Here is a 16693-nt window from a genome sequence, read left to right as displayed (position 1 = left end):
TCGCCAGGTGGAATACACAGGAATCAAATCGACTACATCTTTGGAAAGAGATGGCGGAGTAATTCAATGTTATCAGTCAGAACAAGGCCAGGGGCCGACCACAGACCATCAATAGCTCACATACAAGTTCAAGCTGAAGTTGAAGAAAATTAGAGCAAGTTCATGACAGCCAAAGTACAACCTTGAGTATATCACACCTGAATTTAGAGACCATCTCAAGAATAGATTTGACACGTTGAACACTAATGATCGAAGACCAGACGAGTTGTGGAATGATATCAAGGACATTATACACGAAGAAAGTAAAAGGTCATTGAAAAGACAAGAAAGAAAGAAAAGATCAAAATAGATGTCAGAAAAGACTCTGAAACTTGTTCTTGAATGAAAAGTAGCAAACAGGAGAGGAAGAAATGATGAAATAAAAGAGCTGAACAGAAGATTTCAAAGGGCAGCTCAGGAAGGTAAAGTATCGTAATAAAATGTGTAAAGACATGGAGTTAGAAAACCAAAAGGGAAAAATGCCCTCGACATTTCTCAAGCTGAAAGAACAGAAGAAATTCAAGCCTCAAATGCAACATTGAAGGATTCTATGGGGAAAATATTGAATGATGCAGAAAGCATCAAAAGGAGAGAGAAGGATTGTAGTCACTGTACCAGAAAGGATTGGTCAACGTTCAGCCATTTCAGGACGTAGCATATGATCCAGAACCAATGGTGTTGAAGGAAGAAGTCCAAGCCACACTGAAGGGAATAGCAAAAAACAAGCTTCCAGGAATTGATGGAAAACCAGTTGAGTTGTTTCAACAAACAGATGCAACACTGGAAGTGCTGGCTCCTCTATGCCAAGAAATTTGGAAGACAGCTACCTGGCCAACCGACCAGAAATGATCCATATTTGTGCCCATTCCAAAGAAAAGTGATCCAACAGAATGTGGAAATTGTCAAACACAAGTAAAATTTTCCTGAAGATCATTCAAAAGCAGCTGCAGCAGTACATCGACAGGGAACAGCCAAAAGTTCAAGCTGGATTCAGAAGAGGATGTGGAGAGAGATATCCTTGCTGATGTCAGATGGATCTTGGCTGAAAGCAGAGAATGCTGTGTTTTACTATCTATGCAAAGGCACAAGAATTTTTTGGTCCCCCCTACCCCCACTGCCATCGAGTAGATTCTGACTCATAGCAACCCTATAGGATGGAGTAGAATTGCCCCCTAGAGTTTCCAAGGAGCGCCTGGTGGATTCAAACTGCTGACCTTTTGGTTAGCAGCCATAGCACTTAACCACTATGCTACCAGGGTTTTCATTTTGGTTTCCCAGTGCATATAAAAGTTATGTTTACGCTCTAGTCTTTTAAGAGTGCAATAATGTTATGTCTAAAAAAAAAAGTACATACCTTAATTAAAAAATACTTTATTGCTAAAAAATGCTAACCATTATCTGTGCTTCAGCCAGCTGTGATCTTTTTGTTGGTGGAGGGTCTTGCCTTGATGTCGATAACTGCTGACTGATCAGGGTGGTGATTGCTGAAGGTTGGGGTGGCTGTGGCAATTTCTTAAAATAAGACAACAATGAAGTTTGCTGCAATGATCAACTCTTCCTTTTACAAAACATTTCTCTGTAGCATACGATGCTGTTTGGTAGCATTTTACCCACAGTAGAACTTCTTTCAAAATTGTAGTCAGTCCTCTCAAACTCTGGCACTGCTTTATCAACTCTGATTATGTAATATTCTAAATCCATTGTTGTCATTTCAACAAGGTTCGCAAATCTTCACCAGGAGTAGATTCCATCTCTAGGAACCACTTCCCTTGCTCATCCTTAAGAAGCAACTTCTCATCTGTTAAAGTTTTATCATGACATTTCAGTAATTCAGTCACATCTTCAGACTCCACTTCTAATTCTAGTTCCTTTACTGTTTTCGCCACATCTGCAGTTACTTCTTTCATTGAATCCTTGAACCCCTCAAAGTCATCCATGAAGGTTGGAATCAACTTCTTCCAAACTCCCATTACTGTTGATATTTTGACCTCCTCCCCTTACTATCATCTAGAATGGTGAATCCTTTCCAGAAGGTTTTCAATTTACTTTGCCCAGATCCATCAGAGGAATCACTGTCTATGGCAGCTATTGCCTTAAGAAATATATTTTTTATATCATAAGTCGAAATTACTCCTTGATCCATTGGCTGCAGAATGGATGTTGTGTTAGCCGGCATGAAAATAACATCAATCTCCTTGCACATCTCCATCAGAGCTCTTGTGCACCTGAGTGCCTTGTCAGTAAGCAGTAATATTTTGAAAGGAATCTTTTTCTCTGAGCAGTAAGTCTCAACAGTGGGCTTAAAATATTCAGTAAACTTTTTGTAAATAGATGTGCTGTTATCCAGGCTTTGTTGTTCCATTTATAGAGCACGGGCAGAATATTTAGCATAATTTGTATGGGCCTTAGGATCTTCCAAGTGGCCATGGTGCGGAAGTGGTTTTTGTGTTATGGGGACCGAGTCTTTCCTTAAACCTCATGAACCAACCTCTGCTAGCTTCAAACTCTTCTTCTGCAGCCCCCTCACTTCTCTCAGCCTTCATAGAATTGAAAAGAGTTAGAGCCTTACTCTGGATTAGACTTTGGCTTAAGGGAATGTTGTGGCTGGTTTCATCTTCTATCCAGACCACTAAAACTTTCTCCATATCAGCAATAAGGCTGTTCTGCTTTCTTAGCATTCATGTGTTCACTGGAGTAACACTTTTGATTTCCATCAAGAACTTCCCTTTGCATTTGCAAGTTGGCTAACTGTTTGCCACAACAGGCCTAGCTTTTAGCCCTGTCTCGGCTTTTGACATGTCTTCTTCACTAGGCTTAATCATTTCTAGCTTTTGATTTAAAGTGGAAGATATGACTCTTCCTTTCGCTTGAATACTTAGAGGCCATTGTAAGGTTATTAATTGGCCTAATTTCAATATCGTCGTGTCCCAGAGAATAGGAAGGCCTGAGGGGAAGGAGAGAGACATTGGAATGCCCGGTCAGTAGAGCAGTCAGAACACACACAATATTTATTAAGTTTGCCGTCTTATATGGGCGGGGTTTATGGCGCCCCAAAACAATTACAATAGTAACATCAAAGATCTCTGATCACAGATCACTATAGCAGATATAATAATAATGAAAAACTCTGAAATATTGTGAGAACAACCAAAACATGACACAGAGACACAAAGTGAGCAAATGCTGTTTGAAAATGGCACCGATAGAATTGCTCCATGCAGGATTACCAGAAACCTTAAATTTTCAGAAAAAGCAGTATCTGCAAAGCATGATAAAACGAGGTATGCCTCTATTTTGCTATGATATTACTTTCAAATTCTTCCTCCTCTGGACATTTGCCTTCTGTTTGACTCCAACTTCCCCATATTCTGAAATGCTCTCCCCGAGATCTCTGGTGTTTTCCCCCCACTCAATTTGTATTTTCTTCCAGAACACTTTTCTTCCAATTTAATGTCTAGCCTCTTAAAAGTGCATTATTGGATATTTCTGAGATTCTCAAGGGCTTAAGCTATTGCTGTTGTCTGTGCAGAATGTTTTCAAGTTCCGTGGGTTGTCTTAGATTCTACTGCCTAGCATGCTGCTCGGCTTGGGGTCTCTCCTCTTGAGAATCGGTATCTAACGGTATCTGATGGGTTCCGTATTTTATCTTCACCACTACAACTACATATCTGCCGATCTAATAATTCTGGATCCTACATCTATCGTATTTTGGCCATGCCCATCCAACTTCCATGGAAAACCCTTGATATCTAGCTTTATTGAAGATACCACCCACAGTTTTTTGGGGTTTTTTGTTTGTTTGTTTGTTTGTTCTACCCTCTTCTGGTGAATCTTTGGCACTTAGGTCAGTGCCTGGTGCATTGGAGGTGTTTCAGACATATTTGTGGAATAAATTCAGGATTTTTACTAATATTAACAACAGCACTGGAATTTCTGAAAATGTGGACAATTTGGTTTTCTAAAGAGGAATATAATGAACCAATAGTTAAAAGTTATAATTTATAATAGCCCCTGAGTGGCTCAAATGGTTAAGCACTCAGCTACTAACTGAAAGGTTGGCGGTTCCAGTCCAGGCAGAGGTCCCTCAAAAGAAAGGCCAGATGATCTACTTCCAAAAGATCACAGCCATTATAAACCCTATGGAGTACAGTTTTACTCTGAAATACATGGGGCCACCACTAGCTGAAATCAACTCCACAACAACTGGTTTGTTTTTTGTAATAGAAGAAATAACTTGTTTTCCATAATTTCTTTTCATCCTAACATGAAATCTTGGGCTTTATTGTTATTCAGGTATTTATATGGGCGATGAACATCAGGGGCAAAGTTGTGTAAAAACAGACTGAACTGCTTATGGGATATTTAAACTGATATTTCTTTGAAATGCTAATGATGTTTTGAATAACTATCTGATTGGAATTCACACATATTTAGGTCTGTACCTTGGCATGAAATAACCGTTTATCAAAAGAGAAGTGTGAAATTAGATGAGACAAATTATGAAAACAGTTTAATCTATATAGTTTGCCTCAGTTTCATCTAAAGAAATAGTGAGAAAACACAAAAATTCATTCCAAATATACTTTTTTTTAAATAAACAAGCAGATACAAAGGAGTAAATCACATATAATTATCATGCCAAAATAGTAATCTTTAAGTGCCTAATACAATCAATGCTACAATTTATTTTTTAAATGAAATCCTCCAGATTAAAAATTATTGTTATAAAAATAGAAACATATTTAATGTATCTATGCAACAAGCATTCTTCTAAGGGCTTTACTTCTATTATTTCATTTAATCTTCACAGCACTTAGAGGTATACACTCTTACTATCACCATTTTCCAGATGTGGAAATATAAACATTGCTAGAATTTGTTCTGAAGAATGTGTTCTTCTTTAAATCTTAGGGTACAAGCTGAAATCAGGTACCTATTGCAGCATATCAAACCACTTCAAAACTTAGTGGCTTAAAACAACAGCCGTTGATTTAGCTCATGATTCTTATGGGTCATTTCTTCTGTTCCAGCCCAGGATTGCTTGATCTTGGCTGGGCTTGCTCATACACCTGTGGAAAGTTGGCAGGCTGACCCAGGATTGGTTCATCCTGGATGGCCTCACTCATGTGTCTGAAGTTGGCTGGCTATTGGCTGGACTGACAGAGGTGGCTAGATCATATGCCATTTCATCATCCAGCAGGCTAGCCTGGGCTTGTTCACACAGTGGCAAAGTTCCAACAGCAGCAAGAGCAAGCCCCAATGTACAAGCGCTTTTCAAGTCTCTGCTTATGTCATGTTTGCTACTGTCCCATTGGCCAAGGCAAAGCACATGGCCATGCCCAGTATCAGTGTGAGAGGACTAGATGCACAGAGGGGTGTGGATTGAGGGAGGGATGGTATTACAGCAAGGGCTGCAATCGGCCCACCACCCAGTCATTTCAGGAGGTTTCATATCAACTTTGTATTTTCTTTTATTTGAGTGATGTTTAGCATAGCCACTGAAATAAGCAAGAAATATTCATCTTTTCACAACTCTTGGCAAAAGTGTTATATAACTCTCATGATACTAAAAACTATTATTCAAAGGACTAAGTTTATAAGCTAATTTGGGCAGTCCCCGGGTTATGAATCTCCAATGAACTTACAACCTGTAGTTACAAACCAATCCCCATAAAGCCTATTATATTAAAATTTGAGGTATGTACAATGGTTTGTACTAACAGGTGCTACTTTGGAACACATATCAAAGCATTATTATTATTATGCTGAAGATGTTTTATTGTATCTGGAAGTGTTTCTTTAATTTTTTTATGCATAGAATGGTACACTATATACTAACATTTGACTAACTGATTTAGATACAAACTGTACCTAACTGTTCCAATTTATATACACATTTGACTTAAAGACAGACTTCGGAACAGGACTCATATGTGATCTGGGGACTGCCTATAACTAAATTCTCTTTTATTTAGGGAAGTTGATGTTTGCCACTAGAGGACTTGAACAAAATGAAGCATTTTGAGATTGTGATTATGGTCATTTTGGTCAAACCACAGAGGCGGCAATAACCTGATAATAACAATCACATGTCTAATGATATAATAAGTAAATAATGTGAAAATTGGCATTATACAAAAATGGAGGATGACCACATCATTACATAACCGTCAAACCACTGAGAATCATGGCCCAGCCAAGTTGACACATAACCTTAATCATCACAGCCAGCATTACTCTCACCTTGCACCTTGACGTTTGAAACTGCCAGACATATGTCGGTATTGCACAAAATAGTTGAAGAGTAGATTTTTTACTGTTGTTATAAATGCAAAATGTTGGATAATGAGATAGTCAATAAGTGAGGAGTAAAAACAAAAACCAAACCCACTGCTGTCGAGTTGATTCCGACCCATAGTGACACTATAGGGCTTCCAAGACTGTAAATCTCTGTAGAAGCAGACTGCCACATCTTTCTCCCACAGAGCCTCTGGTGGTTTCAAACCGACGACCTTTCAGTTAGTAGTCAATCACTTTAATCACTGTGCCACCAGACCTTCTAAGTGAGGAGTAGGTATATATAATACAATAATAATTTTTTTTTTTAGCGTAGCATAATATATCCCTAGGACTATCATCGTCATAGAAAATGATCATTTTCAGAAACCCCTTGACTGAGATTTACAGAATCTCTTTTCCACCATCAGCTGACCCTTTTCAATTTTCCTTTCACACTCAAACCTTCTAGCCTTCTTTAGAAACTTTCCAAACGAAATTCTAAATTTTCTTATTTCAAAATTCCTCCTTCCTACTGTATTACTTACCCATCACTGTCATTCCATATCAACCTGGCTTATGTTGTAAAATACTATAGGGGACCCAAGTAGCTTGGAAGAAAAAAGAGAAAATAACTTAGACCAGAACGCTGGACTTTATTTCCTCTTAGTATTAGTTTATCTCTGTGAAGCAGAAAAAACTCAAATGCTCTTAATCCACTTTTCCCAGATTCAAAAGATAGTAGACCACAATTACTCTCTCTTGCTCTTGAAAATTACAGAAAGATTTAGACGACCCCACTGACAATCATACATCTATTCATGCATTTATTTAGATATTTAGATATGTATTGACATACTCAATATATAAATATTGAGTATATAAAAATTTTTTTTTTTTTTTTATGTAGAGACAGGTACGTGCATTGGTACGTGAAACAGTCATGAACAGGAGAAGCACGTGCTTCCCCCAAAGAGCCTACTCACTTGTTCTCTGGGTAAACCAACCCTAAACTGTTCTTTGATTTTAATAGTAATATCTTTGCCAGGACAATGGATGTTGGAATCTGATGTACCCTTGTTTGAATCTCAGCTTACCCACTTACTAACTGGGGAAACTTCAGCACCTTAAGTAAGCTAAGTGTTAGTTTTAATACCTAAAAGTTCAAAGCTGTCTTGCCCCACTCTCCACACACAATTATATCCCCAAAAGGGGTTCTTTTGAAAGGAGAGGACAAAACGGAGTTATCAGGGACATGGTAGTGGTGCTTTAAAAGGATGGAGTGTTTTATGGGAAGACTAGTGTGGTTATAAATACTGCAGATTGTTCCTCTGTTTTTGATTGTTGTCTCTTGGACTTCTCTTCCTATCACTCTTTGCTCCATCTCAAGATGCTGGTGTGATAGGTCTGGGAAGGGGGGGGTATCTTCAGCTTGCGAAGACCAAGCAGGAACTGAGGAGAGGTATGAGGAGATGGAGAACCAGGAGCATTTCTGCTTTTTCCAGCTCTAAAGGAGAGAACAATATAGCAATTTGGCATCAAACCACAATAAGAGGGTTCATTTGTCTATAACATCCTTTGGGCAAATATCCATTGAGGCTTACTGTGGCAAACAGTTGGTTAAAAATATGGGAACTCTGTACTCTGACCATATCCTATTCAATCAGAAACTCATGGTAATTATTAATCACTTCACTGAATTGTTATGAAGATATCAAATGAGATGATGTAAATATAACTCCTAACTCAGTGACTAATAGCACATAACAATTAAATGTTCCTTGTTAATTTATAAACTTTGGTATTTGGGGCTTATAATAGTAACTAATTTTTTTTTAAGTGTGACTCAGGAAATCAACTTTGGATTTGCTGTCATTATGGACAATATTGACTATGTTTGATTTCTTCAGTAGAGTAGGTTTGGGGTTTTTAGGTAATTTAACTTTTGATACTGGCAAATATTTAGCTTATATAAGTGAAAAGGACCACTCAAAAAAGTAAACTGACTTTTCTTGCTCAGTTCTTTGGCCATGATTTTATATAGCTTTAAAAGACAAATTGAGATAGTCATTAAAAAAGCATGGTAAATTTTAAAGTTTAGAGAAAATTTATATTTTACCTTATAAAAATTCTGAAGCAATAAAAATTATTATTATTCTTTGGTTTCTTTCTCAGGATTGCATTTTCAAAGATCTGAAGAAATTCAAAAATAACATTATTTCAGTGAAGAAAAAAAGAGATAGCTTTGTGTTAATAGTTCAACATCAGTTTTTGTAGAAATAAATCTTGGTTTTTAGTGATATTATAGATTACATTGTTTGCCTGTATTAAGCCTGAACAAATCTTTTTTGTCAAAATCATATAATGTGTATAAAATTGTTCTTAATATTATATTTAAGGTAAGAGTATCAGGATTATTAACCTTAAATTACTTCTAATTATACTTGCTTTCAATATTTTGGTTTTGAATTTATTTGCTGGGAGCAAAGCAGGGAACTCTCATTATATATGGTCTTAACCTGATGCCTGCCTGATGTCTTGACTTTACTTGCCCTATGTCTTGGTGATGTACAATGATTCACTTACCCCAATTTTGTCCACCCAATATAAAATATACACCTTGGGACCAAGGAGAAGGGTATGCAGTTACTCAGTGTATACCCCATTTACACCCAATGCACCCACAGTAAGGTTTGATTCACACACATACACACATGCACAAATTCATTTTATCCATGGCACTTAAGGTCAAGGGTATTTCATAAAGTGAGAGTATTGTTTTGTAGCAATAAATCAAATGTCTGAATATTGCCCAGGTTCGGAAGGGCACTGCCGTTTGTATCAGGGCTTTGGGGGCCTTTATAAACAAGCATCCTGACATCCTTCCTCCCCTTTTACAGATGACGTCTCTCAACAGGAGGACAGTGATCTCCCAAAAGAATATGATCCTGGACAATTTGCAGGCTTGCTCCATGGATCCTCTCCAGCCTGTGAGTCGCCTGAAAATCCGTTTCATCTTTATGAGAAAAGGGGTCAATATGAAGACAGACAAGATGAAATCATTTTGGCAAATAGTCCTTTGCCTATCAAGCATTCTTCAACAGAAAACAACTCAGAACCTTTGGTAAAGAAGATTAAACCCAAAGTGGTCAGTAGAACAATTTTTCACAAAAAAAGCAACCAACTTGAAAACCATACCATTGTTGGCACAAGAACAACCAGGAATGGATCCCGGAATGGGGACCAGTGGGTTGCGAACACAGGGGGATTTGTGGAGAGAGCCTGTACTCTGGGGAGAATAAGGTCATTGCCAAAAGCCTTGATCGATATGCATTTATCAAAAAATGTCTCCAAATCGGATTCTGATCTCATTGCCTATCCTTCAAAGGAGAAAACAGCAAGAGTTAACTGGAGTGAAACCTCAGCTGCTGAACACAGTTCTAAAGGGAATTCTGAAAGAACGCCATCCTTCACATCCGAATGGGAAGAAGTAAGCCATGTTCTTGTTCTTTCTATAAGGCACTGGAATCAAGGGAAGTTCGGGGGAAGGATTTTCAGCTTTTTAAGTCTTTCTGAGGCAGAAATAAATTAACAAATGCGTATAGCTCCAAGTGGAAGGGAAAGGTTCTAGAGGTAATGCATGGTAATTTCACAGCAAGTGTAATAGAGCAAACACAGTTGCACACATGTAGGGAAATCTATTGTTTCCACAGAACTTGATATCAAGCAGAAGTAATAACTAGCTGTAAGGTGTGGGAGAATGTTCACATTATGTCCTACCAACGACTGCAGCTGACAAAAGGAGAAAATCTTTGTATTTTTTGCTGTTCTGTCATTTTGCTACTTGCTAAACTCTTTATTAGCTTGTCTTCCTTCTTTAAAGTACAGGCAGTCTCCAGATTATGAACGAGTTGCGTTCCTAAATCTATCTTTAAGTCGACTTTGTACGTAAATTGGAACAGTTAGGTAGTTAATCAAATGTTTGTCTTAGTATATAGTATGTAGTGTACCTTTCTATGCATAAAAAACATTAAAGAAACACTTCCAGATACACTAAAACATCTTTAACGTAATAATACAGTAATAATAATAATGTTTTGCTGTGTCCCAAAGTAGTGCTCGTTATTACGAACCATTGCATGTACCTTGAATTTTTAATACAATAGGCTTTACAGGGTGTTATCTAGTGCTGCTATAGCAGAAATACCATTAGTGGATGGCTTTAGCAAACAGAAATTTATTTTCTCCCAGTTAAAAAAAAAAAAGTTAAGAAGGCTAGAATTCTGAATTCAGGGTGCCGGCTCTAGGGGAAGGGGAAGGCTTTCTCCCTCTAGTCAGCTCTGAAGGAATGTCCTTGTCTTTTCTGAGCTTCTGCTTATGGGTGATCTTCATGTGGCTTGGCATCTCTCTTCCCTGTCTCTGCTTCTTTTGATTGCTTGTTTAATCTCCAAGAGTTTGACACTAATCCTGCCTCATTAATATAACAAAAACAACCCATTTCTAAAGGGGGTTATAACCACAGGCATACCCTGGGTGGCGGGGGAACCCATACCCGTGGTGGTGGAGGGGGGAACACCCATTGTCATTGAGTCATTACAACTCGTAGCAACACTATAGGACAGAGTGGAACTGCTCCATAGAGTTTCCAAGGAGCGCCTGGTGGATTCAAACTGCTGACCTTTCGGTTAGCAGCCTTAGCTTTTAACCATTATGCCACCAGGATTTCCAAAACCACAGTGTAGAGGTTAGGATTTACAACACATATTTTGGGAGGACACGATTCAATCCTTAACACAGGGTTTGGTCCTTAACTATGGGTTGTATGTAAGTCAGACATTCATAACCTGGAAACTGCCTGTATCTTATATTTTTGGAAGGGCTCCTTGTAATCTTAACCTTAATGTAAACAGAGTAGTCCTGGCTCTTCTCCAAGCACTATCCAATAAACACATATCACTGAATACTTCCCTTTTACAACTATCAAAGAGCCATTAAGGAAAAAATGTGTTGGGGTCCAGTATCACCAATTTAAGCTCTACTTAAAGACAACATCTTCGCAAGAAATGCCCTTGTAAAGTTGTAGTATCACATCCTTTGCCTCTAAGGAACACCACATCATAAAATAATAAAGTTTCTTGCTTTTTCTTATATTTCTCCAAAGAATGGACCACACTGTCCCTTGGCATTCCATTCTAACATGTCACATTTTGTCTCTCAAAAAGATTGTGACAGTTAGATTGTTTTAAGACACAACAGGTCACTGCAGTATTCTGAGAACTAGAATTGGAAATGATTCTGATATTGACATTCTGAAGTGAGCTGTTTGGGAAAGCCACTTAATCTCTGCACCTTTTTCAGGGTGAACAAAATAGGACATTTATGTGAGGCTCCTTGTCTTTTCTGAACCCTACCATCTTTCTCAGGTTGCTGGGATGATGAAGGGGGGGATTAAACTACAAATGGCTATAACTTAGGCAGTCATATCTTTCTTAAAAATTCCATACTATTAGATTGGTGGTTTATTTGAGTCTATCCATTTCTTGTATTTGTTAACTCTGCAAATAACATCTGAAATCTTTTTTGGAATGAGGCATCATTAATTAACATTTAATTAATCTCTTAGAATAAGCTGTTTCCATGCCTAGATTATTATGATTAGTGCCACTAATCATCTTGCAGCTGGTCAAGCCATTTGGGTAGAACTTGGTTCCAGTGGCCATGCCCACAGACAGAAATGTGCCCCTTCACCAGTCAGACAAGATGCAGAGAGGAAGGACGCCCGGGAGCATGGATATCATCACAAGAATTTACTCTTCATTCCATCCCCCTTCTGAGATGAAAGAATACACAGTTCCTAAATTACCAGGCTATCTTAGTTACAAACAAAGCTCATTTTAAGAAAAAAAAAAGAGAGAAGCCAAGCTGGTTTTGAAAATTTTAGAAAAGGGGAACAGAGTATATATTTTTTAAAGCAATTTAAAAGATGTCTGCTTCCTTTTAAACTTTCTCTATCAGCCTCCTAAGGTGGTATTGCCATGGTAATAATACCAAGAATATATACATCTCACATTTGAAAATTATTTTAAAATACAGTGCTAAAAGTGAATATAGTCATTAATTTATATGGTTTTTGTTTCTTGCAGATTGATAAAATAATGAGTTCCATAGATGTTGGAATCAGCAGTGAACTTAAAGAGATGAATGGTGAGACCACCAAAAGTAAGGAAATCTCTCTTCTACCAAATAATGAATAAATGTACTTAAGAACCAGCTAGAAATTGATGAGTGTTTAGGTAATTTCAAGTTTTATCATAACAATAGCTGCAAATTACTTGCTTCCACCCTTAGATCAAATGACCATGACCTGTAAACAATGCCAATTATAAGCATACTGACTTAGCAAATTGGGAATTTTTTTTCCATATTCTATTTAACCATACCAGTTAACATTAATGGAGTTTTAACTTTATGGAGAGCTCAGTATGAAGCACTTCAAAATGTTGTAGAAGATGATAACAATACACGGTGTCTCATTCAATGAAATTTCCCATTCATCCTGATCAAAGTGATTAACAGCTTATCCTGAGTGTAAGCTCCGTTATGGCAAGAACTGTGTGTTACTCATCTTCATGTATCTTATAGTACCTATCAGAGTACCTCACAAATAATAGGTTTTTCAGTCAGTATTTAATATATTGCCTTCAAGAGGTTTTTCTTTTTCTTCCCTGCAACTAAAGCTTGCAGTGGAAGACCAGTTGAAACTTTCTTTGAAGACTTTTTGCTTAATACTGATGAATATCAAAAATCAGGTAGCTGAATTTAAAAATAAGAATTAGTTATACTAAAGAAACTACTATGCTGGAAAGCGTAGAGTTGAGTTTCATTTCCATCCTTCCACTAGTTAACATTGTGACCTATGTGTAAACATTATTGTTGTTGTTAGCTGCTGTCGAGTTGCCTCTGACTCATGACAACCTAATGAACAATAGACTGAAATGTTGCTCAGTCCTGCGTTATCCTCATAATAGCCAGCATGTTCAAGTCCATCAGCCAAATCCATCTCAGGAGCATCTCTCCTGCCCTTATTGGTCCTTAACTTCACCAAACATGATGTCCTCCTCTAGCAATTGATCCCTCTTGAAGACATGCCCAAAGCAAGTAAGTCCGACAAAGTTATATTGTGGTCCATGAGGTTCCCACTGGCTAATTTTTAGAAGTAGATTGTGAGGCCTTTCTTCCTAATCTGTCTTAGTCTGGAAGGTCCACTGAAATCTGCTTACCATGGGTGATCCTGTTGGTATTTGAAATACTGGCAGGCATAGCTTCCAGCCTCACAGCAAAACACAAGCCACCACAGTATGGCATACCAACACACAGTTGGTGGGTAAATTATAGATGCCTTTAGAATTTGGAATTATAACAAATTTCTAAGCTCTTGGAAGAGGTAATGTTTAAGTCAGTAATTATAATTGATGTCTTGGTAGAGATAATAAGATTAAGTTCTGTGAGAGATATCTGAATTTATCATGGGGCAACTTAGTCATATGACTTCATGGCCTTTCACTAGTCACCAGGTCATGACAGTGTGAAGTGAGTGAGGAACTCACCTAGAGAGCAAAATCTAAGGGAGTATCAAAAAACTCAGTCATCAAAATGAGTATTTTAATGTAATATTTTAAAAAATCAAACTTAAGGCCAAAAAACTATATGATGAACAAAACAGCAAAATTTAAGTAAAGACAGGATCCAACCCTGTACTTGCATGATTTGGGCTCATACGCCTCACTCTATCCCAGCAGTACTTGCAGAAGTATGTACCTTACCAGGGAGCTAACAGAACCACAGAGAATGGCATTCTGTCCAGGGACAGAGCTGGGTGGACTAGACGCTCTTTAACAATTAGTGCTTATAGACTGCTGCCCATCCACTGACAGTGCTGGCGACGCTGGAGATCTGTAAGTAAGCCCAGCTGCCACTCAGCAGTGATGCAGGTGAAACTAAAGCACAACACGAGAGCCGTGCTGCCTGTCTGGGAAGAGGGGAGTAAGGTGGTCAATGGAGCTGGGAACGTGGAGGCACTCTCCTTCCTCAGCCACTCACCTCCACCCCATTTTCCTCCTTGCCCTGCCATATTCTTTCCCATCCTGTTCCTCCTTAAGGACATACTTCATGTATCAGATCCGAGTCTACTCATTTCCTCTGCTGGAGATTTGTAGTGGATACTACAAGTATTTGTATTACTTTGGAGTTGATACCTGGTATGTCCGGAATTCCCAGAGCTGAATTCACGGTATAATGACCACTTAAGTGAAAAGAAGAGTCATTGAAAAGTATGGCGATTTCATGGCAGAACCAAAGCAAAACAAAAAACCCCGGTGATTGGCTTTGATATTCTCAGGAGGCATATTTGAGAAGTTACGAACAGGCACCAAATTTCACCCTGTTCTTGCAATTTTCTATTCAGGTGAAAGTGAATGAACTTGCATCATGGCAACTGTTGACCTTAGGGAATTTTTCTTATAGTGTGGTCTGTGGATGACCTGCATCAGAGTCACTTTCAGCCCTTGTAGGAAATGCAATTTCCTGGGCCCCATGAATCTCTGAGGGTAGACCATGACAAATCTGCCTTTATACAAACATTCTTAAGCTCAGAAAAGTTGGAAAATGGCTGTTATGGCAGGCTGAGCTTGAGTGGCTAAAAAGTAGTGTTGTAATCTGTGGTTGCATCACTGAAGAGAATATGAAACCACTGAAGAGCACCAAGCGTATTTCTCCTGTGCTAAGAATCTGTACTATTCTGATCCAGCTGGGCCCCATGTTAATTAAGTGATATTTTTTCAAAGGTCAAACAGTTTTTTTGTCTGATAAATATGTTTGTTTTAGATTTTGAAAACTGAAAAACTTATGAAAGAAATCTTCAAAATGGTGTGTATATATATTTAGTGACACAGGTATGATATTAGCTCTGTGATAGGGAATGTACCCAGCTCTTTCACACAGAAATGCTGATAAACATTGCAGACTCTTATAGGGTCCAAGAACAAGCCTAGATATGTATGTTGCTACACAGATCTTTCAGACATGCCTACAGAATAATTTGAGCAAAGTTGTAGGAATGCAAATTTTTGACTGACGTTAAGGTTAAGAGTTTATTTCTTTAGCAACAGTACTATTCAAAAAAGGATGGCTGCCCAGCGAGACAGTAAGTTCCCTGATGCTGGGAATGTGCAGAGACCTAGGAGCGCTTCTCTGTTGGAACAGTGATTTGTGCATTAAATCAGGAGTAAGACTTAATTGACATTGAACATGACTCTGATGTTCTAAAATACTTAAAACAGTGCCATAGAATAATAAAAATATCAACATGGTTATAAGGACAGTTTTACATTTATTTGTTAAAATAAGGATAAATGTTAGTAATATCACTCAGGCAAAGCTGCCTTTGAAGGGCATTTGAGTGGTAAACAAATCCACACATTACCCATTAAACCCACTGCCATTGAGTCGATTCTGACTCAGAGTGACCCTGTAGGACAGAGTAGAACTGCCCCACGGGGTTTCCAAGGATGTAAATCTTTACAGAAGCAGACTGCAACATCAAACTGCTAACCTTTTGGTTAACAGCTGAGCTCTTAACTATGGTGCCACCAGGGCACCAGATTCACAGGTTATCTTCCCTTAAATCTTCTCCTCTTTCCACCTCTCATACTGTCACCCTACCTGCCATCTTTATTGACTACTGTTTTACAATGGTAATGAAAACCAAAGTGGAGTCTCAGTCCCCAAAGCTTCATCATTACTGTTAACAGAGGCTATTTCTCTATGTGTCTTAATTTTTACCTCTTAATTGCATACTAATTATGCACTAAGTGATTGACCATAACATGTAACATTGCAATTTGCTAGGCCAATTGTGAATCACAGCTTTACTGAGCTGCAGTCTCTTCCTTCTCAAGAGTAGTTAGATCTACAAAAGTCATAACAATTCCGTGAAGATTACATTCCACACACAGTGTTTTGAGTACTGGATGTGGTCAGGAAGTCACAGGGTAAAATAAAAAGTCAAAGAGACATGAATTCAAATCTCAGCTCTGCTATTTATTACCTGCTCGATCTTGGGCAACTTTCTTCATCTTTTAGAGATTTAGTTTCCCCATCTGCATAAATGGGGATACTGATATAGAATCACTGTAGATACATGTGCAGTGGCGCATACGTAGTGCCTGCACGTACAGACATGTATTAAATATTTGCTCCGCCTTGCCCTACCATGAACGAGACATTGTGTTTGATACTGTAGGTATTTCAAGATAAATACATATAAGCCCTTTCCTTAAGGATCTTATGATGTATTTGCAAGCAATTTTCAGTCTTTGTG

General features: G+C 38.2%; 1 protein-coding gene across 4 annotated transcripts in view; it reads left to right on the top strand.

Annotated features, from left to right (window-relative positions):
• The window catches only part of ANKS1B (ankyrin repeat and sterile alpha motif domain containing 1B), a 1421217-nt gene that overhangs the window by 827950 nt on the left and 576574 nt on the right, over positions 1 to 16693 (top strand). For all 4 annotated transcript variants that reach the window (XM_049884161.1, XM_049884160.1, XM_049884159.1 and 1 more), the window contains exons 13-14: positions 9216 to 9805; positions 12459 to 12534. In XM_049884161.1, the coding sequence (XP_049740118.1) occupies positions 9216 to 9805; positions 12459 to 12534 (666 nt within the window). The remainder of the gene's footprint in view (positions 1 to 9215; positions 9806 to 12458; positions 12535 to 16693) is intronic.

Source organism: Elephas maximus, chromosome 4, assembly GCF_024166365.1.
Source record: "Elephas maximus indicus isolate mEleMax1 chromosome 4, mEleMax1 primary haplotype, whole genome shotgun sequence".
NCBI classification, from domain to species: domain Eukaryota; kingdom Metazoa; phylum Chordata; class Mammalia; order Proboscidea; family Elephantidae; genus Elephas; species Elephas maximus.
Note: the sequence above shows the minus strand (reverse complement) of the source record. Positions and strands in the feature narration are given on the sequence as shown.